At 43.6% G+C, this 23,019-nt stretch overlaps 1 protein-coding gene across 1 annotated transcript in view; it reads right to left on the reverse strand.

Moving 5' to 3' along the window:
• Positions 1 to 1,196: 1,196 nt before the first annotated feature.
• The window catches only part of LOC125371665 (xanthine dehydrogenase-like), a 33,764-nt gene continuing 11,941 nt past the window's right edge, over positions 1,197 to 23,019 (reverse strand). The window contains exons 13-35 of the mRNA XM_048386548.1: positions 22,924 to 22,990; positions 21,767 to 21,867; positions 20,269 to 20,427; positions 18,981 to 19,103; positions 17,612 to 17,704; positions 16,273 to 16,330; positions 15,755 to 15,904; positions 15,162 to 15,241; positions 14,151 to 14,266; positions 13,163 to 13,267; positions 12,825 to 12,903; positions 12,188 to 12,302; positions 11,424 to 11,504; positions 10,804 to 10,913; positions 9,859 to 9,972; positions 9,169 to 9,330; positions 8,325 to 8,453; positions 7,530 to 7,660; positions 7,266 to 7,394; positions 6,451 to 6,574; positions 5,465 to 5,561; positions 4,602 to 4,709; positions 1,197 to 1,360 (exon numbers count right to left, since the gene is read on the reverse strand). Of these exons, the coding sequence (XP_048242505.1) occupies positions 1,197 to 1,360; positions 4,602 to 4,709; positions 5,465 to 5,561; positions 6,451 to 6,574; positions 7,266 to 7,394; positions 7,530 to 7,660; positions 8,325 to 8,453; positions 9,169 to 9,330; positions 9,859 to 9,972; positions 10,804 to 10,913; positions 11,424 to 11,504; positions 12,188 to 12,302; positions 12,825 to 12,903; positions 13,163 to 13,267; positions 14,151 to 14,266; positions 15,162 to 15,241; positions 15,755 to 15,904; positions 16,273 to 16,330; positions 17,612 to 17,704; positions 18,981 to 19,103; positions 20,269 to 20,427; positions 21,767 to 21,867; positions 22,924 to 22,990 (2,595 nt within the window). The remainder of the gene's footprint in view (positions 1,361 to 4,601; positions 4,710 to 5,464; positions 5,562 to 6,450; positions 6,575 to 7,265; positions 7,395 to 7,529; positions 7,661 to 8,324; positions 8,454 to 9,168; positions 9,331 to 9,858; positions 9,973 to 10,803; positions 10,914 to 11,423; positions 11,505 to 12,187; positions 12,303 to 12,824; positions 12,904 to 13,162; positions 13,268 to 14,150; positions 14,267 to 15,161; positions 15,242 to 15,754; positions 15,905 to 16,272; positions 16,331 to 17,611; positions 17,705 to 18,980; positions 19,104 to 20,268; positions 20,428 to 21,766; positions 21,868 to 22,923; positions 22,991 to 23,019) is intronic.

Raw genomic sequence — 23,019 nt, forward strand, 5'->3', positions numbered from 1 at the left:
GACCGTATCTGCAGTGAAACGAGTTATCGCGAAGTAGGCCAATACTACAAAGTGCGCAATCAATATATCTACGCTGCTATCAGTGTCTTTGCGTCAATATTGTCAAGGTTACTGTTGATTTGAATCGTACGCTTACCGTACGTCTAATGTTCTACCTGATTCTGACTATCTGTAGACTGTATACGATAAATATTATCTTATCATTATGTAAACATCGCCTTTGGTTTTGTACACAATCGGACGTTTGAATCGTCCCTTGTTTACATGACCGCATCATTCAGCATGTTGTCATCAGGCGTTCTAGAACTGCAACTCCTGAACCTGTTGTCCCTTTCCCTTGCCAGAGTGAGTGAGTGAGTGAGTGAGTGTGGTTTTACGCCGCTTTTAGCGATATTCCAGCAATGTCACGGCGGAGGACACCAGAAATGGGCTTCACAAATTGTGCCCATGTCTGGAATCGAACCCGGGTCTTCGGCATGACGAACGAACGCTTTAACCACTAGGCTACCCGACCGCCCCCCTTGCCAGAACGACTGAGTGCATGAATGAGTGTTTTGCTAAAATTAAAAAAGTATTTCCGTTATATTCACGCCACCACACACACACAGTTTAGTCTGGAAAGAAAGTCAAAGCCGGTGCAGGTCATTACCGTTTAACAGGTCAGACTGGCGTTCAGTTAATGCAAATGCATAGGTAATAGGTAAACCACCTTCCTGTATATATTATATTTGAACTGTAAGTGTTTTGAGGATACACCTATTCCTTGCTAACTGGTAGTCAAGCAAGGACGCGAATGTATACAGCTTATGTTTGCTATTCTTCTAACAAGAGGCATCACAAGGGTTCTGTTGTTTACATTCGTCTCACGTCAATAGTATATGTACATGTCCAAATATTACTCGCTTCGTAGTGGTTGAATTTGAATATGGTTGTCCCTCCCGGTAGATATATTGTCATATGTTAACAGTGTTGAGAAATGGTGATGGAGTTGGTAGGGACCGATGCATCCCCACCCCTCACCCTGCAATCTGTGTCGATGGATAATGGGGGATCTTTTTCACTTTATCTTCCCTTTACTAACCCGCTAGGTGCGCTGACCCGGACGGTCCAACCTTAAACTGACGGCGCATGTGGTATGCGTGATACGATCTGTATATGTTACTATGACACCTATAGACAGTTAACCAGTATAGCCATCACCTATATTGGCAACGGTAGCTTGGCTCCGTCTCTACATGTAACTGGTTGTCGCAGCGTGCATTGATCCGAGAACCATACCGGAGGAGACAGGTTGGACCGACGCTGATATCATTTAAAAAGGGGAGGAGGGGGTGGGAAGTACACAGCAGTGCAATCTGCACTGTCAAAGTCAAAGTCAAAGACGTTTATTGTATCAAAGGTCATCGGCCGATGTACAAGTTAGTATAGTATGTGTATACATAAAGGACTGACTCCAAACTCCAGGACCCCACAGAGGGTTGGTTGGCTGGTTTGTTTGTTGTTTAACGCCGCACTCAGCAATATTCCAGCTATATGACAGAGGTCTGTAAATGAACGAGTCTGGACCAGACAATCCAGTGATTAATATCATGAGCATCGATCCACGCAATTGGGGTCTATGACATACATCAACCAAGTCAACGAGCCTGACCACCTGATCCCGTTAGTCGCCTTTTACGACAAGCAGAGTCACCTTTTACGGCAAGTATGAGTTGCTGAAGACCTATTCTCTTCACGGGTCCCCCACAGAGGGATAACTTGCATCTACGTTGATCCCCCTGACATGATTTCAATGCGTCCAGCACCGTAATGGTAGAGAACTCCACGCTAGGAGAATGCAAGCACCAGGCTCCATTTCCAACATGGCATTGCTCGTGCCCACGTCTGTACTGATTCCTGAGAGCTGAGAACACAAACGTACTGTCGTGGCCTTCAGGGTCACCGAATCTCAACCCAAAAGAGCATCTGTGGTGTGAGCTAGACAGACGTTTACGTCAACGTCAAGCAGGGTCACAGAATGTACAGCAATTACGCCAAGCTATTCAGGAAGAATGGACTACCATACCACAAGGTTTCATCCGCAGGCTTCTTCATTCCATTGGCAGGGGGTGTCGTTAAGTCACTCAAGCCAACAATGGACACACACGTTCAAAATTTTATGACAGCGGTTCTTGAAATACTTATGTAACCGACACATAGAAAGACTTCTTCGTTAACTTTTGTTGAACAATGTTTCACTTTGTACTTTCACACACACACACACACACACACACACACACACACACACACACACACACACACACACACACACACACACACACACACACACGTCCCACGTGTAGATTTTAAAGCCTCGTAGAATGAATCTCTTGAAAACCCCATATGCGGGAGCATATACATGTATTACATGAAACCAAGTTCTGTTCTGTAATAAAGCAAGAATACGTAAGTAAGTATATTAAGCATTCGAGGTAGGAACTAGTGTACTGACGACCATGTTATCTAGTAACAGTCAAGGTGCCAAGACCCAGACTCGAGTTTGACAGGTCGTCTCAATTTATCCGAGCAATTGATGACTGAGATGTAAAACAACAAGCAAACAAGCAAACAAAAGAGCATTATTTACATGGAGAGATATGATAACTGATTTCAATATTACAACACACTGCAGTTGCAATTATACATATGGCTATGTGGTATCCAGAATATGTCCAAACTGTTCAATTCAATTCTCTATGCTCCCGACTGCAGATGACTCAATACGCACATGTATCATGCTGGGATGGTTGGTGTCCAATGCACCCACAAATATATTACCATGCACTATATATAGCTAGCTAAGATGTTATACACTCACTGAATTAATACCTTACACTGGCTGTTGTATGACCAGAACACCCTCAGATTTATGTCAAACAGACCAGTTGACTTATGGCCCAAACGCACTCAGATTCATATCTATTACACCAGCTAGCAAATGGACACGATGTTCCATGTCCCATACACCAGTACGCCCTACGACGTATGTCCCATAAAGCAGCTGGGATATGTCTAAGACTCCCTCCGATGTATGTCCTATACACAAGCTGGTATACGTCCAATACACCCTTCCGATCTATGTCCTATACACCAGCTGGTATATGTCCAACACGCCCTCCGATCCATGTCCAATACACCAGCTGGTATATGTCCAATACGCCCTCCGATCCATGTCCTATACACCAGCTGGTATATGACCAATACGCCCTCCGATCTATGTCCTATACACCAGCTGGTATATGACCAATACGCCCTCCGATCTATGTCCTATACACAAGCTGGTATACGTCCAATACACCCTTCCGATCTATGTCCTATACACCAGCTGGTATATGTCCAATACGCCCTCCGATCAATGTCCTATACACCAGCTGGTATATGACCAATACGCCCTCCGATCAATGTCCTATACACCAGCTGGTATATGTCCAATACGCCCTCCGATCCATGTCCTATACACCAGCTGGTATATGATCAATACGCCCTCCGATCCATGTCCTATACACCAGCTGGTATATGTCCAATACGCCCTCCGATCCATGTCCTATACACCAGCTGGTATATGTCCAATACGCCCTCCGATCCATGTCCAATACACCAGCTGGTATATGTCCAACACGCCCTCCGATCTATGTCCTATACACCAGCTGGTATATGTCCAACACGCCCTCCGATCTATGTCCTATACACCAGCTGGTATATGTCCAACACGCCCTCCGATCCATGTCCAATACACCAGCTGGTACATGTCTAACACACCCTCCGATCTATGTCCTATACACCAGCTGGTATATGTCCAACACACCCTCCGATCTATGTCCAATACACCGGTTGGCCTATGTACCATATACCAGCTGTGGGTTGTCGACTTGACAGGCAGTCTGAATCACCTCTACCGTTGCTGGGCCATCTGGAAGAGGCAGTTGATTAATAGCATGCTATCGATATCCTGCCAAAGAAGTGTCCGCACCATGAGCTACGTCCACTCATCGTTGGATAAACAAAGCCAAATCACATACCATTACTGTGCAGCTACTTATGACATATATAACACACAAATAGTCATGACCGTCAGCACCACTTAAAGTACCAGCAGCCGTCGGGCCCTCATTTCAATCAGATACTAGCCAATTATTTGATAATAGGGAACTCTCCACACGGGGGTACATTATGAAACAATGTCCCAATGTTTCTTTATTATAATTGCATATCTTCTGTATAATCGCTCATGGTTAATCAACCATTATGTAGAGTGGAATGTCCGAGTAACTCTCCATTCCTTAAAAATAATGGGCATCTGCTCCATTATTTTTAAGGAATGGAGAGTTACGAGGATATTCCCCTCATAAAACCATCCCTATTTTTACACATTGACAAAATATTCTGTAGTTGAAAATATTTGAAAAATTCAAATGCTGCTTCAAAATAATGTACAGTTGACAAGCAACTCTCCATTCCTGAAAAATAATGGAGCGTTCAAACAATAGAATGACGTCACAGATGTGTTTGAACCTTTCTTACAAATGTAAATAAATGTAGCAAGACCAGATGAATAATCATACCAAGAGGGAAGAATGTGTCCTTTGATATTTCGCTTCTGGCAGCCTCGATGGCGTGTTTCACAGCAAACAACGCTGACGCAGCCATACACAGAGGTGGCTCGCCGACAGCTGAAAAAACGGACAAAACTATTATACTCACAAATTGAACCCATTCATTGAATTCTCCGAGTATGTCAGGAAGCGTCCAGATATAAAATTGCGGCATAGTATATATTTCTCTACAACTCGGACTTGACAGGACGGCAAGTGAGTATGGTTTTACGCCGCTTTTAGCAATACTCCAGCGATATCATGAAGGGTAACACCTCAAATGGGATTGTTGGGAATCGAACCCGGGTCTTCGGCGTGACGAGCCTAATCCTTAACCACTGGACTACCCCACCGTACCTGATAGGAAGTTGGACATATACCAGCTGGTGTATTGGACATAGGTCGGAGGGCGTGTTGGACATATACCAGCTGGTGTATTGGACAAAGGTCGGAGGGCGTGTTGGACATATACCAGCTGGTGTATTGGACAAAGGTCGGAGGGCGTGTTGGACATATACCAGCTGGTGTATAGGACATGGATCGGAGGGCGTATTGGACATATACCAGCTGGTGTATAGTACATAGATCGGAGGGCGTGTAGGACATATACCAGCTGGTGTATAGGACATAGATCGGAGGGCGTGTAGGACATCTACCAGCTGGTGTATAGGACATAGCCTGTGACCTTGGAACGTATACTTGTGAGGGTGGAGAGGCTGAGATAAGGTGTGGAGCGTATCCTGAGAGGTTCACCTATCAAAGTTCTATCCCACTGATCCAAGATTCACAACTAACACTTGAGTTACTAACCAACATTGAAACAAGATAATTACCTTTTGCCCTCAAGACTCCGCGTGGGTTGGGGGCATTCTTCAGGAACTGAATACGGAAGTCGATAGGAATATCCTTTCCCATTGGGGGCTTGTATTCCTGAAGAAATATTTCACTTTGAGACTTCTACACTATGTGATCATGAAAAACAACATATATGAAATTGTGATAAAGGCTTGACCTGTATCAACTGTTGCCTAAGGTAGTCAGTAACTATGAACTCATTGTTACTCAGCATGTTATGTTTGTTTGTTTGTTGTTTAACGTCGAACTTAGCCATGTTCCAGCTATATGGCGGCGGTCTGTAAATAATCGAGTAATGACCAGATAATCAAGTGATTGACATCATGAGCATCGATCCACGCAATTGTTTGGTTGGTTTGTTTGTTTGTTGTTTTACGCCGCACTCAGCAATATTCTAGCTATATGACGGCGGTCTGTAAATAATCGAGTCTGGACCAGATAATCCAGTGATTAATATCATGATAATCGATCCACGCAATTGGGATCGATGACATTCATTAACCAAGTCAGCGAGCCTGACCACCCGATGCCGTTAGTCGCCTCTTACGACATGCATAGTCGTCTTTTTACGGCAAGTATGGGTTGCTGAAGACCAATTCTAAACCGGGTCTTCACGGGTCGACATGTTATGAATAAAATATAATACTAATAGTGTCTGGTTTCTGAATGTCTTCAAACACTTGGGCCTGATCTGCCTTCAACGTCTGATTATTATATTCCTCCTTTCCGGCGTAGCATAGTTAGAACATATCAACTGGAGCATAATTAATTTCATCAATATCAGTGACTGAATGTGACAATGGGTCACATGTTCAAGGTCATGGTCTAGTCATATTATGTCTAGGCTATGTCAGTAGGTTATTTATGAAAGAACCGCTTTGCACATTGTTAATTAATACCGGTTAAAATGTTTTTTTCTGCTAGTATTTTTCCACTTTTTTTCTATTTTTGCTACTGTTCATACCCATGTGCCATCCGTCAGGGCGGTGCCAGTCGTGGGGTCAAAGATCATCTGTTCGGTCATCCAGTAGCCCAAGCCCATCACAAACGCACCCTCAGCTTGACCGATGTCAATCTCAGGGTTCATGCTGGAGCAATGAACATAGAAACATAATGATGGAGTGTACAGCCTATTTGTCCGTGTTTTTTATACACCTCTACCAGTAATATGTGTTTCGCCCACGTACCCTCGTCTCAAACCTATAGTCTGATGCATCCTGATCCACACACCACACTTCCCACTCCACGCTCCACTCTCCACTCTCCACGCTCCACACACCACACTTCCCACTCCACGCTCCACGCTCCACTCTCCACGCTCCACACACGATACTTCCCGCGCCACGCTCCACGCTCCACTCTCCACGCTCCACACACCACACTTCCCACTCCACGCTCTACGCTCCACTCTCCACGCTCCACACACCATACTTCCCGCGCCACGCTCCACACTCAACGCTCCACTCTCCACGCTCCACACGCCACACTCCACACGCACACACCACACTTCCAACTCCACGCTCAACTCTCCACACTTCACACTGGCGACGTCTTTGTATCTCACCTCTCCCCACAGTCATACAGGATGTCCACTCGGTTGATCTCACCTCTCCCCACAGTCATACAGGATGTCCACTCTGTTGATCTCACCTCTCTCCACAGTCATACAGGATGTCCACCCTGTTGATCTCACCTCTCTCCACAGTCATACAGGATGTCCACTCTGTTGATCTCACCTCTCTCCACAGTCATACAGGATGTCCACTCTGTTGATCTCACCTCTCTCCACAGTCATACAGAATGTCCACTCTGTTGATCTGGTTCTCCCCGGTCAGAACGTCCACCTCAACTTCAGTGCACGTTGCTCCGTAGATGTTGTAGTTAGTACTGTCACCGGCTGGATTCGTGCTGAAAATATATACAATCTAAATGCAATGGTTGTGCTATGACAACTTCAACTGGCACACAAGTTGTTCTCTGTACGAGTTGAGTGTGTATAGCGCTAACATCAACACACTGACATCCAGAATAATTTTAACTTACAAGCTTCTAGCTGACAAGTCCACCCCTTCGCTGTAACACTTAGCAACCAGCTGCTGCCAAGTAGGGTTGACCATCTTGGCTTTGACCGGGGCAATCCGGGTCTTTAATTGTTGACAGCATAGCGTGACACCCTTTAACACATTTTAAGGAAATTATAATTTCGATGTGTAGTCTTTCAAAAAAACTATTTTTAAACTGACGTGTGATTTATAAGGACAGTTATGATGATGATGTAGCCGTGGGTTGGTACTGTAGTGTGTAGTCTGAGTAAGGATAATGTAGGGTACAGCAAGGTGAGGTGAGTGATGTTAAATGGGGTTTAACATCGCGTTCAAGATGCACGTGTGTGTGGCTGCTTGTACTAGTCCGGACTAATGTCGATTTAGAGTGCTAGTCCACTGAGATACCATGCCGTAGTTTAACATGAATACCCTACTCAAGTCACAGTAAACTGACTTCGACCCATCCTTGTTTTAGCCCCTCAATGCCGATCATCAGGCAGGGTAACAACAAGTATCATCTTTAAACCTCTTTTGGTATGACGCGGCGGGATATCGAATCCCCGGCCTTCCGCTCTCTGGGCAGACGCTCTATCCACTAGACCACGGAGGCGGGAGGGTAAAGAAAGATCAGGGTGTATTGCCTTCATGTTCTCAGACTCAGAAATTTGACGGGTATGTCAAAAGATGTTGTCATTAGACGAGTTTTTGTTTTAAAAAACCCGTCGTTGCTGCTCCAGAGAGCTTCAACTTATTATGCCAAGCGCCTGACCCTATATAGAGTAACACATCTCACCAATGCGTTGACTTCACTGGTGATGCTGCCTCCCGTAGTGATGGAGTTGGAGTCCGCCAGGGTCGTCGTTGGCTTCACCTTGATCGTGTCCATGGGAATACCCAGCTCAAAGGCACAGACCTGCATCATCTGTCGTGGCACAACAATGTCTTAATTCCTATTGTATCATCAATGTAAATTGACCCATCGACGCATTATATATTACAGCATGTTTGCAGTCGCATCTGAACCTTTGTCACGTGGAAATGTGCTCATAATATTTAATCTGACAGTCACAGTAGTCTATCAGATGAAACAAGGAAACCTTATTTGTCTTAAAACTTCCACTTCTAACTTAAGCATTCGCTCTCACACAGATGCAGAAGTGAGGTGAGGTGAAATGGGGTTTAACAACGCGTCCAAGATTATTGCACTTATATAGCGACGTGCATGTACGTATGTATGTTTGTGTGGCTGCTTGTACTAGTCCGGACTGATGTCGATTTATAGTGCTAGCTCACTGAGATACCATGCCGCAGTTTAACATCAATACCCCACTCAGACACAGTATACTGACTCCGAGCTGACCAGTCCTTGTTTTAGCCCCTTAATGCCGAACGCCAGACAGAGTTACAACAAGTACCATCTTTTAACGTCTTTTTGTATGCCGCGGTCGGGGATCGAACCCCGGACCTTCCGCTCTCTGTGCAGACGCTCTACCACTAGACCACGGAGGCGGTCCACATAGATGCAGAAGGTTCACAGTTCATCAATACGTGTAGGTTGATTAAAACGGTATTATGAACAAATCGAGAACCCATGAACATTAATAACCTCATTGCATCATTTTAACATACTAACTAACCTTGGTGTTTATTCCCTGTCCATTCTCCACACCGCCGATCGATATTGCGACGGAGCCATCCCCGTGGTAGACGGTCATGTAGACGTTGTAGTTGGCGTTTGAGTAGTTCAGGTTGAAGCGGAGAGGCATAACCGAAATGCCCTTCTTCTTCCATCTGTTGGCCTTGATATCAACAAATAGAGAAAGTTCGTCGAGTGAGTGATTAGTGGACACCACTACCTTAAACATAGGTTGTCAGCAAAGCTAAACTGTCACCTCATTTAAAGAGTTCTAAAGTTTATCATGCAGGTGAGGTGAGGTGAAATGGGGTTTAACGTCGCGTCCAAGATTATTGCACTTATATAGCGACGTCCATGCACGTGTGTGTGTGGCTGCTTGTACTAGTCCGGACTGATGCCGATTTATAGTGCTAGCACACTGAGATACCATGCCGCAGTTTAACATGAATACCACATTCAGACACAGTATACTGACTCCGACCTGACCAGCCCTTGTTTTAGCCCCTTAATGCCGAGCGCCAGACAGGGTAACAACAAGTACCATCTTTTAACGTCTTCTGGTATGACGCGTCCGGAGATCGAACCCCGGACCTTCCGCCCTCCGGGCGGACGCTCTACCACTAGGCCACGGAGGCGGTTATCATGCAGATCACTGTGAATACTACAAAGCAGCGCCCGGACACGTTTGTACCTGGTTGAAAGCTGCAATCTGCTGTTTTCTAGCCTGGACATCGGCTGACGTCTCCAGCTGAGCCACCATGTCTTTGATGTTGCAGTACTTCAGAATCATTCCATTGGCAGCTTTCTGGAAACAGGAAACACACTATCCGTACTGTCGAATCAATCTGATCTTCTTCACGTATATTTTCTTGGCTCAATGTTAGCGTAAAATGCATTTATAACTCGCTATTTCTAATATTGATCAATCAATCAATCAATGGTTTTTTTTATCTGCATTTGTACATAAAGAAGATCAAAGCCATCGCAGCATGATACATTAAAACACATGTACAAACGCCACCCAAACGGGCTACGAGAGACAGTAAAAAAAATAATAATAAAAAAAAAAAATTCACTCTGAGAAGCAAGTAAACATACGCACGTGCATATGTACATAATTTGCTCACACTAATAAGTAAACATAAACATTTATCCCAACATACACATAAGGTATATGAGTATATATACATACCTTAGCGAAATATACACCATAGAGAAGGAACAAGTAAAAGAAATAAAATACATAAAACATTTAGGATAATTATGAATGATGAAATAATTTTCTGCGGGTGAACATTTTAAAGCACATTGTACCTAATGAAGGGCCTGGGGTATTATCGTTAAGCAGCATGTGTGATCGGCTCATACGACAGCTTGAGATACTCTCCAAATCTGACCCTATGACTATGACAACCAAACTGAAACATTTGTGAACTTTATAACATAGAACGATGATACCATACAATGTATAGTGGCTTTGTATAAACTATTATACCATGATTTAATTTGATATTCTGAAATATATCAGATCCACGTGAAGAAATAAACGTGTACATATATCCAAATATAGAATTGCCCTTCGGACATTGAATAAATATGTGATTTGGTTTGATTTGGCCTTTTTGGAGCTACTCACTTGACCTGTGCTGAACAGGTTTAGTTTCCTGAACTCCAGAGGGTCTTGGTTCAAGACTTTGGCGACGTGTTCCATCATTGACTCCATGATGAAGATGGATGGACACGATCCTAGCAAATAGATAAACTTTAATATCTAACAGCTGCATAAAATACGCAATGACTCCAGAAAAAAATATTTGGTTTAAAAGTGTGATTACGAATTATTTTGTTTACATCAACGGCGTTTCTACGTTGAGGAGATAACCTATTATGTTTTCAACTTGGAACCCAATTTGAACCCCGTAATTTCAATTGAAATTTAATTAGTTTGAACGTTTGACCCCCAGTTTGAACACAAATGGTTTATTTCAATTCCACTACACGCTAGTACAAGTGTAGGTATTGATCTTTGTACATTCTGTTAACAGTAGGTTGAAAATACACACGCCAAACATTTTCGAACATCGTTTAATCATGCACATATGAAACACTATAATTGCTGTGGTGACTGTCTTCTGGAAATGATTGCTGTGGACATCGCAGTGGAAATGATGCATATATGATTATGCATTGTACTACCATTGATACTTTCGAGACACGTCATTTTTTGCACTTTTTGAAATAAGCTTCAGATCTTACCGGGTCCTCGACAAGCAATGTTTGTCGGGAGATTAGTCTTCAGGGCAACTGGTTTGAAGTCCCACGTTGGACAGTAGTACGCTGACAACATAAACTATTTATTTCAGCTTATAAGAGAAGTGCTTCTATGTCGAACGAGGCAAATTACTAAACTGCCAGGCAAGAAGTATACACTCACGATCGATGGTTGCTAAAAATGAAACAACCAAAAATGGTCGTTCGATTGTTATGTACAGTAAACTACGGTTATAACGAACTCAAAGGGACTACTAATTTTAGTTCGTCATAACCGTAGTTCGTTATAAGCATATATACAGCATAACTACAGCAAATAGTCGGGACCAAAAAAGTAAGTTCGTTATATCCGTCAGTTCGTTATAAGCGTGTTCGCTATAACCGTATTTTACTGTATTTGATACAGGTATTATATTTGTGTTTTGGACTTTTAGTTACTTAAAAAATATACGTTCCATCGCTCCACTGTGTAGAAGCCATGTATCTGTGCGTGAGATACTCCGGAATACATGTTCGATATATCGTAAGTTGATAAAGTTACGAGCTAACTCTTAAGTTTAGCTATTAGGAGCATCATGGAAGAACATGTCATGTATTCTTTAACATCATCATGGGGACAATGAGGGCCATTGTGACAGTGAACGATTGTAGCAATATCCCAGCATTATTGCGTCGTTGAGAGAGCGAGTGAGAGAGAGAGCGAGAGAAAGAGAGAGAGAGAGAGAGAGGGGGGGGGGGGGGGGTCTCACCATTGTCCATCCACGGTGGGAATATACCCAAGTGACTGTCATTAGGGGACATGCCAAGGTCTGCGTTTACGGTCACCTGGATTCCAGTTAGTTTACCTTCATTTGTCACACCCACCTTGCACGAGGATAAGAAATGCACGAAAAGTACATGAGTAATCATATTTGTTGAATATAGCTTTAAGCATGTATGCTACTTACTTGCAACGAAAATTACATTAGGATGAAACTAATAATCTTAAGTGGGTAGATTGTACCATAAATGCGTTTGCATTTGTGACGTGTGACTCCGGAGAAGCAGGTATCATCGCTATTTCATTGTGAGTAGGTTTTACGCCACTTTTAGCAAAATTCCAGCAATATCACGGCGGGGTCACCAGGAACGGGCTTTACACAATTTACCCATGTCGGGAATCGAACCCGGGTCTTCGGCGTGACGAGTTAACGCTTTAACCACTAGGCTACCCGACTGCCCACTATTTGATAGTGATTCATGAACACATGCTTATGATATAGTAGAATGTGACAATGGAATCTCCTTTCAGCAGAGATTTCTTATAAATATGGAACGGGTTTTATCGCTTTTATTTAAGCCATTTTTGATCAATTAGATATATTTGAAATGAGGTATTTATCTTACTTTATAATCTGCCAGATACGGTGCACGTTTCCCGATTGTCTTCATGTTGGTGTGGAAGTTCATGTTTAATCGCACTGGTCTGAAATACATAACAGAAGTTCTTCAAATACAATGCGTATGTGTCTGTTTGTTGACGCCGCGCTCAGCAATATTTCAGCTATATGACGGCGGTCTGTAAATAATCGCAAAGCGTATGTGAGTTGTCTGTTATACTTTTAACGTTCAGTCACATTAATACACTTAAAAGACATCAAACATTTGGATGGCGTGAGAAGAACTTTTACGCTATGCCTCTTAAGCAAAATGAGAATATGACTGTTAATAGTCGTTTGACCCACCTCCTCAGGACGTGTGTGGCGAGAGCGGCAGCGCAAGCTGGTAAGTGTGCACGTGTTATTTTGGCTCCGTACGATCCTCCGAGACGCTTTACTGTCACGTTTACACTGGAACACAACACACATTGAGAAAAATGAGGTTTACGCCGCTCTATTCAACCAATATCCCGGTAGCCAACAGCAGGAATTGTGTTTACACATTGAACCATGCGGGGTATCGAACCTGGGTCTTCGTCGTGACGAGCAAACGCTTTAACCACCGGCCTTCCCCACTGTCCCATATGGATAATTTAAACACATCTGTGACGTCATTCTATTGTTTGAACGCTCCATTATTTTTTCAGGAATGGAGAGCTGCTTGTCAACTGTACATTATCTTGAAGCAGCATTTCAATTTTTCAAATATTTTCATCTAGAGAATATTTTGTCAAAGTGTAAAAGTAGGGATGAGTTTTAAGTAGGGGAATATCCTCGTAACTCTCCATTACTTAAAAATAATGGGCCTCGGCCCCTGCGGGGCCTCTGCGCCATTATTTTCAAGGAATGGAGAGTTACTCGGACATTCCCCTCTACGAAATTAGTATTCAGCTGAATCATACCATTACTAGATAGATATCGCATACATGTATGTATATTCAAGAAGATACGTCTATCATGCTCATCCACGAAAATAACTTTTGAACTTTTAGGAACATTTTCAAAATTATAATGAAACTGAAGAGATTTTTTATAGAAAACTTTAATATTTGAATCATGAAAATACTAGTTAGGGACAAGTGATACTTGTACAAATATTTGCCCCCACCCCCACCCCACCCCACCCCCCTGTCGACAAAAGTTAACTACGGCCTTGAACACTATAATTTTAGTTGGGTGTTTTATACTACACAGGTCTATTGATTGAAACAAGAAAGTTTGAAAGTTGGATTTTGGGGTAGTCTGTATTCTTAACCCATAGAGTATCCGTAAAATAATATCTTGTCACAAATACCTGCTTTCGTTGATGTTTAGCGCCTTGGCTACAATCAGTTGTTCCCTATCTGCCCACTGTGTGGACGATAAGAGGCTGACACCCACTCCATCCTCGGCTGGGTAGCAGATGCTCACCTGTTGAGAAGATCAGGGAAGGCGTCACGAATCCACCACACTATGTGTTATGTGATGCAGCTATGATTGTCTGTTGTTATTGGTCGTTTCCCAAACATCAATACATTGTAACTATTGTTCACGTTGGTGTCACATAATTCTACTTTCTAGGTATTCACGATCAACGCATTTCCAATGCATATGCATATATTGATTATCCACACACAGTAATACAACAATACGTGACATCCAGCATGTTTGTTGGTTCGCCGCACTCAGCAATATGCCAGCTATATGACGGCGGTCTGTAAATAATCGAGTCTGGACCAGACAATCCAGTGATTGACAACATGTGCATCGATCCAAGCAATTGGGGTCGATGACATGCTTCAACCAAGTCAGCGAGCCTGACCACCCTATCCCGTTCGTCGCCTTTTACGACAAGCAAAGTCGTCTTTTACGGCAAGCATGGGTTGCTGAAGACCAATTCTACCCCGGATCTTCACGGGTCAGCAAGACAAGACATATATTGACCATCCACCTAAAGAATTCACATTTGAAAACTAATTTTGTATGTTTTCCAGTTTTTTATTGGCAGGAGACCTCATTTCTGGGTTGGTGGCACGGGTTGCCCCGTCGTCTAAGGCGCCGCGATTCGCTGTGCAGAGTTGCGTCCCTTCGGCACGCCAGACACCTATGATTGTGGGTTCGAATCCCGGGGGGCTCCAATAATGTTTCTAGGTTTGTCAGCACCATACCCGTGCTCGTGGGTTTCACCGAAGTGGTAAACGTCTGAGACCTGCATCACTTTGGGCTTTTCTCCCACATTAATCTGACTCGCAGCGATATAACTGGAATAATGTTAAAATCGGCGTTAAACCCAACTCACTCACTCACTCATTTCTGGGTTACTCACCTGTGTCTCCATATGGAAATGGTACTGGTGTCCCATTTTGATTCGCCCGGAAATTTGTTTATCAGAGCTAGCTATTGCAGCTGGAACAGAAATACACGTTTGTTTAATAAATCTGTTCCATTGCTCACGTTTGTGTGGGTTGCATTTGTCCTGACTGATGATACTAACTATCTATTAACGTGGTAAAATTGAGTGAGTGAGTGAGTTTGGTTTAACGCCGCTTTTAACAGTATTCCAGTTATATCACGGCGTGTCAGCTTAATGTGGGAGGAAAGCCCGAAGTGATGCAGGTCTAAGACGCTTACCACTTCGGTGAAACCCACGAGCACGGGTATGGTGCTGACAAACCTAGAAACATAATCGGGGCGAACCGGGATTCCAACCCACAATCATAGGTTTCTTGCGTGCCCAGGGGACGCAACTCTGCACAGCGAATTTCGGCGCCTTAGACGACTGGGCCAATCGTGACCCCCCGGTACAATTTACATGTGCATACATGTGAAGATAGGTGTAAAGGACATTAAGTTACAGGCAGAAAAGTCAACATTTGTATCATATTGCGCGTATAGTGTTATACTCAATGCTATACCTACCTGCAGCATCACCAACTTTAAACTCTTGGGCAACATTTGGAAATACGGAATTCTTCTGAATGGCATCTTCCATTGTAATGATGGGAGGCTGGACGTTCTTGTAGGTAACTTTCACCATGCTGGCTGCTGTGTCCGCTGATAGTTTGTCCACTTAAAGAAAACAACACATCAAATCAATCAAATAAACAAAAGCGACAAAACCCTTTCAATATTCACATGAAATCTCTGCTAAAAGCAGAGTTGATTGTACTGTTCGATTCCGAATGTATCATGAGCATCTGATTATGAATCGCATAACAGTTTACTAGTGTTGATACCAGGTGTTCGCGAAAAGATGAGCGTATCCCCCGTCATAAACACATGCAAAGGCAAGTCAACTGTTCATCCGAAAAAACACAGGAACATATACTAGTAGATGCGTCAATTTTGAAATGTCCTCCAAATGTCAACATGAAACATTTGAATGCTTTACTGAGGCCTTGAGTGTTTTAACTCTGATCAAACAAACCCATTCCTACCTGCAACGATGATACCAAGAGGCTGCCCACTGTAGAGGACTTTCCCACTGCAGAATATCTACAAGACATGAATGGTACTACTTTGGAAAGAGGGGACAGAAAACTGACCATTCAGTTCAAATTATCACTGTAGACTTTCAATCTCTTCATGGTGTCGTGAAAGGGGCACGGGTGACCCAGTCGTCTGAGGCGCCGCGATTCGCTGTGCAGAGTTCAGCCCTTGGGCACGCCAGAAACCTATGATTGTGGGTTCGAATCCCGGTTCACCTGGATTATGTTTCTAGGTTTGTCAGCACAATACCCGTGCTCGTGGGTTTCACCGAAGTGGTAAACGTCTGAGACCTGCATCACTTCGGGCTTTCCTCCCACATTAAGCTGACACGCCGTGATATAACTGGAATACTGTTAAAAGGGGCGTTAAACCCAACTCACTCACTCACTCACTCACTGGTGTCGTGAAAATCCTGAAACCAGGTCTTGTTCCACAAGGCGATCTTAGCACTACAACTACAGTAACTCTATTATTAAAGCACAGTTGCAAAGGATATATAAGTGTCGTTGGGCCAAGACTGAGCTGTACATCGTGGCCCAGTCTCGGGGTCTCTATTTTCTTGTCATCATTGATTTGAATAGGCATCTTTAGAAACCCAATGGACTTATACAATAGTGAGTGAGTGAGTGAGGTGAGTTTAACGCCGCTTTTAACAGTATTCCAGTTATATCGCGGCGTGTCAGCTTATTGTGGTAGGAAAGCCCGAAGTGATGCAGGTCTCAGACGTTTACCACTTCGGTAAAACCCACGAGCACGGGTATGGTTCTGACAAACCTAGAAACATAATCGGGGCGAACCGGGATTCGAACCCACAATCATAGGTTTCTGGTGTGTTCAAGGGACGCAACTCTGCACAGCGAATCGCGGCGCCTTAGACGACGGGGCCTCCCGTCTCCCTAAATAAACAATAAAACACAGGTAATATTGATAATCTCTAATGCAAGGTTTCTGGTCATGTTATTCAGAAGATTTACAGATTTACATATTTGGACGATTGGGAGTATACTAGCTGGTTGGTTTACGTTTGTTCTAACGCTTCACAAAAATTCAAATAGCAATTACACAAATCACAGTATCACCCGACCTAGAATAAACCAACTAATGATAGACAGAACGAGACTTTTCTTCCATCAGGACAAGATCACACTAAAAGGATGGGTTGCGTTATGTATGAATGATCTGTTCACAATAAGCAGTCAGGCCGTCTCGAGATGCCAACTCAACAAGACATGAGACAAGAGGAACACAGTAGTTGCCTATGGACAAAGAATATGATCTCAACAATACCTCCTCAATCCCGACGCCAGGTTCCCTGAAACTGTTCGTGCCTCCTTTTGGTATATCAGCAGCAGAAATGTACTTCAGGACTCCAGGATAGCTCTGTTGAGATAGAATAGAGTACGGTTCATATAGTGCACTATGTGATACGTTAAAATAAGATACTCCGAGTATTCACCTCGTGTAAGTGAATTTGTTCTTCATGCCTGTTTGTAGACATTAAGTTCAGTCATACTAATCGAGTGATGGTAGTCAATGTGTGAGTGTACCCGTGAAGATTCCGGGGTACGTAGAATAGGTCTTCAGCAACCCATGCTTGCCGTAAAAGGTGACTATGCTTGTCGTAAAAGGCGATTAACGGCATCGGGTGGTCAGGCTCGCTGACTTGGTTGATGCATGTCATCGATCCCAATGGCGTGTCTCGATGCTCATGATATTAATCTCTGGATTGGCTGGTCCAGACTCGATTATTTACAGACCGCCGCGATATAGCTGGAATACTGCTGAGTGCGGCGTTAAACAACAAAGAAACAACGATGTTGTTTGTGTCATTTTACAAAAAACATAAACTTGTTAAAGGTACCGTTGAGTGACATTTGTTTAGATATTAATTGGTTGTATTCCATACTACATGATAATACTCCAACGTTTGCTTGTTTGTTGTTTAACGTCACTCTCAGCAAAATTCCAGCTACTGACAGCGGTCTGTTAATAATCGCGTCTGGTCGAGATAACTCAGTGATTGACATCATGAGCATAAATCAGGCTCGCTGACTTGGTTGATGCATGTCATCGATCCCAATTGCGTGGATCGATGTTCATGATATTAATCACTGGATTGTCTGGTCCAGACTCGATTATTTACTGGCCGCCGTCATATAGCCGGAATATTGCTGAGTGCGGCGTTAAACAACCAACCAACCAACCAGTGTGTGAGTGATGGTGAGGGGCCAAGTAAGTGTTCCTGAGCTTTCACAACTGTGTGACAACGAGGAAGTGACTGAAATGTAAGCAAGGATGACATGCCTGAAAGTTAGCAAAGATCTGAGCTCCTCATCTCTTGCTTCCCATACATTCACCAGTCAGTCTGATCACACGAAGACAAGCTTGCAAAGTTTGATAATTCGAAAGTTTGCCAGTTTCACAGAAATAACTAGCCTTGTTTAGATGACATGCCAAGGATTACTTCATTGATGCGCTGACATGTCTTCATAATTCATATTTCTAATTATACTGTTGCTTGACTTTTAACAATCTTGAAGATAAAACATTTTGGATGCAAAATAATTGTATTTTAAATACTTTTTATGTGATCGGATAAACAAATGGGAACACATTTCACAACTTTCAATCGGTCTACATTTCATATCTGTATCACCATGGCTAATGATGTGTCGATTGTGTCAATGTCTGCATTTCCCACGGTGCTGATGACGAAGGAAGCGTACACTTCATCTTGAACAGGGGGTATGTCGTTGATGTACTTGACCCGACCCGATGTCTGAAACACACGAAATATGGCGTTATAGTGCAGCACACTAATTTAGTGCAAATAATTAATTGTAACATAACACTCTTATTATTCTCCTTATGGAGTGAGTGAGTGAGTTGGGTTAAACGCCTCTTTTAACAGTATTCCAGTTATATCGCGGCGTGTCAGCTTAATGTGGGAGGAAAGCGCGAAGTGATGCAGGTCTCAGACGTTTACCACCTCGATGGAACCCAGGAGCACGGGTATTGTGCTGACAAACCTAGAAATATAATCGGGGCGAACCGGGATTCGAACCCACAATCATAGGTTTCTGGCTTGCTCAAGGGACGCAACTCTGCACAGCGAATTGCGGCGCATTAGACGACGGGGCCACCCGTACCCCTTCTCCTTATGGAAGAACACCCAGTTTCAAAGAAGTTTAATGACGATCCTGGCTCTTTGACACCACTATGAAGAACATTATTATTTGTATGACAGGTAGTCCCCCAATAAGGAGATTCCACTGATTGACCACCATTTAATGTCTGAGAGGTTCTACCCAATGGTGCCATTAAGACGCCGTGGATACCATACATGTACATGACGTGTAATGAGATGGTTGAGGATCGGTATACATTCACGGTGGGTATTTCGCTTCAAACTCTGAACACGTGGGAATCCCGGGTAAGAATATAGGTCCCCAAAACCTATCCTGGATCAAGTGGTCAAGATCGGTGACTTGGTAGGTTCAATTCACTCCTATCCCAATTGCGTAGATCTCTCAATCACTGGATCTTCTGGCCCAGGTTCCATTATTTACAGACCTACTTATAAAAGCTGAGGGGGCACGGGTGGCCCAGTCGTCTAAGGCGCTGCGATTCGCTGTGCAGAGTTGCGTCCCTTGGACACGCCAGAAACCTATGATTGTGGGTTCGAATCCCGGTTCGCCCCGATTATGTTTCTAGGTTTGACAGCACCATACCCGTGCTCGTGGGTTTCACCGAAGTGGTAAACGTCTGAGACCTGCATCACTTCGGGCTTTCCTCCCACATTAAGCTGACACGCCGTGATATAACTGGCATACTGTTAAAAGCGGCGTTAAACCCAACTCACTCACTCACTATAAAAGCTGAAATATTGCTGAGTGCCGAGTTAACCAACAAACAAATTTGACCAACATGTACAAACAACAAACCTGTAGGGTTGCATCCACCTTGGTCATAGGTTGAGTCAGGGGGTATTCATCTTTACGACTGTCATATGTCTGAGTGCCGGAAGATACCGGACGTATGAAGTTCGTGCCTCCACTTTGGAATCTTCTTGCAGCTTTGTCACTACACACGCCGAGCACATACTGAAAGTTTATTTATGAAAAGCCCAGATAATTATATATTTATATATTACCGAAAATAAGTTGAGGACCACCCGATTCTTTCATATCACTGGTTCACCAAGCGCTGTTATAAAAATAACCTAACAATTTCACGGCGGCGGACACCAGAAGAGCAATATACCCGTCTGAGGAATCCAACTTGGGGTTCGGGCGTGGGGAGAAAATGCTACTGACCGCCCCATATTAGTCACTGTGAGAGGGACCGCCTCCGTGGTCTAGTGGTAGAGCGTCCGCCCGGAGAGCGGAAGGTCCGGGGTTCGATCCCCCACCGCGTCATACCAAAAGAGGTTAAAAGATGGTACTTGTTGTTACCCTGTCTGGCGCTCGGCATTGAGGGGCTAAAACAAGGACTGGTCGGCTCGGAGTCAGTATACTGTGTCTGAGTGGGGTATTCATGTTAAACTGCAGCATGGTATCTCAGTGAGCTAGCACTATAAATCGGCATCAGTCCGGACTAGTACAAGCAGCCACACACACACATACACGTGCATGCACGTCGCTATATAAGTGCAATAATCTTCGACGCGACGTTAAACCCCATTTCACCTCACCTCACCTCACCTCAGTGGGAGAGCACACTTCACACGGCATAGTTTCTGAGCAGTGAATATGCGGAAGATGAATTGTTCATACAATTGATGCATCTGAGCACAATATTTGATTTGAGACTTGAGTGTTTTTCAATGACTGAGAACTGCCCGTATGTACAATTGCTGATGGCGGGCGTACTCAAACAGTTGAACTAGTACTAGAGGAGACGAAGGATGTGGTTATAGTTTTCCAGAATGCACATCATCTGGTCTTATTGTACCCACCAACTGCTCACTCCGGACAAATCTGCTTAGGCCCAGACAGACAGACAGTTTATTCAGTATTTTAGGCATCAAGGCCAATAGTACAATGCAGATTGGATATTAACATTGTCACGCGATGTACATGATCCGATTTTATATCAAGTGACACATTCCTCATTTTAAAGACATGTTTTAAGAATACAGAAACAGCATGGATCATATCAGGATTTTCAGAGTTTAGCAGATTTATCATTAACTGGCGGTCTTTAAAAGTACCTTGCAATGGTTAGGACACGTCATCACTAAATCTGGAAGTATACTTGTCATGGACATGCTATTGCACAGGACTCAATTTGAGTATTTGCTTCAGAAGATCACATCGAGACAGCCGTGGCTATAACTGACCTTGTAGAAGAGAGAGATGGCCAGCCGACATGGGGATATTATGTTGCAATGTAATACAGACTTGCCCGAGCGTCAGTCAGACAACAATGACGGGTACTGACCTTGTAGAACAGAGAGATGGCCAGGTTCTTCCTGTAGGTTGTACTGGACAAGCCAGGGGTGGTGTCGGGGACCAGCTCCGCCGACAGAGTCGCTATAGCACCTGTTAGAGCACAATCAATCCGCTCGTTGATACATCAAAAAGGCGGATGTAGCGAACTATTACAGTTATAACTTCTTTAAGTGGCGTTTAGAAGTTGGTGTGATGAAGTAAGACAAGTTCTATGGATGAACAACTCCTTTATTACAATTAGTGCGACGTTTCGGTGTAGATCCTAACACCTTCATCACTTGCTTGTTAAAGGTGTTAGGATCTACACCGAAACGTCGCACTAATTGTAATAAAGAAGTTGTTCATCCATAGAACTTGTCTTACTTTATTACAGTTATAGTTCTTCAGTGTCTCACGACCTTTACAGAATAACGACGTTGAAAGTGGAAAAGAAGGGGACATTCAGCACGCTGATTATCACATGAATAACATTCAGTTTCTGTATCATTGGCAATGAATGCAATGTTCGTAGCAACACGGATTCGTCAGCATTAGATACAAATAATTAATACAATATGATGCACACTTAATTGATTTGGGTAAACGTTGGGCCCTGTGAGATTTGGCAAGTAACTTGTTCCGGAGATAACAAACTTATATCCAGGGTTAAACATATAGACCCTATTGTAGATCATGTGGATCAAGCATTGTATCCCCATCTTTGGGTGTAATATTGCTGAACATAAATTCTCTATATACAACCAACTAAGTGCAACACTCCAACTACAAGGTATCGATTCTGAAGGGACACTATTCCTCTTGTGCATCTAGTTAGCGACCCGTAAAGATCCGGGGTAGAATAGGTCTTCAGCAACCCATGCTTGCCGTAAAAGGTGACTATGCTTGTCGTAAAAGGCGACAAACGGGATCGGGTGGTCAGGCTCGCTGACTTGATTAATGCATGTCATCGATCCCAATTGCGTGGATCGATGCTCATGATATTAATCACTGGATTGTCTGGTCCAGACTCAATTATTTACAGACCGCCGTCATATAGCTGGAATATTGCTGAGTGCGGCGTTAAACAACAAACGAACAAACAAACAAAGCATCTAGTTAGCATGAAGAGCATCAGTGGATGTCATCAAGCAAGAGTTCGTGCATCACCTTTGAGTACTGCAGGATCACCCAGCTGTTTCCCCTGCAGATACGTCTCTGTGTTGCTGGCATGCACCTGAGGAAATATCCAATGGTTATTCAGTT

Source organism: Haliotis rufescens, unplaced genomic scaffold (genome assembly GCF_023055435.1).
Source record: "Haliotis rufescens isolate VD_foot unplaced genomic scaffold, xgHalRufe1.0.p SCAF_6, whole genome shotgun sequence".
In the NCBI taxonomy this organism is placed as follows: Eukaryota; Metazoa; Mollusca; class Gastropoda; order Lepetellida; family Haliotidae; genus Haliotis; species Haliotis rufescens.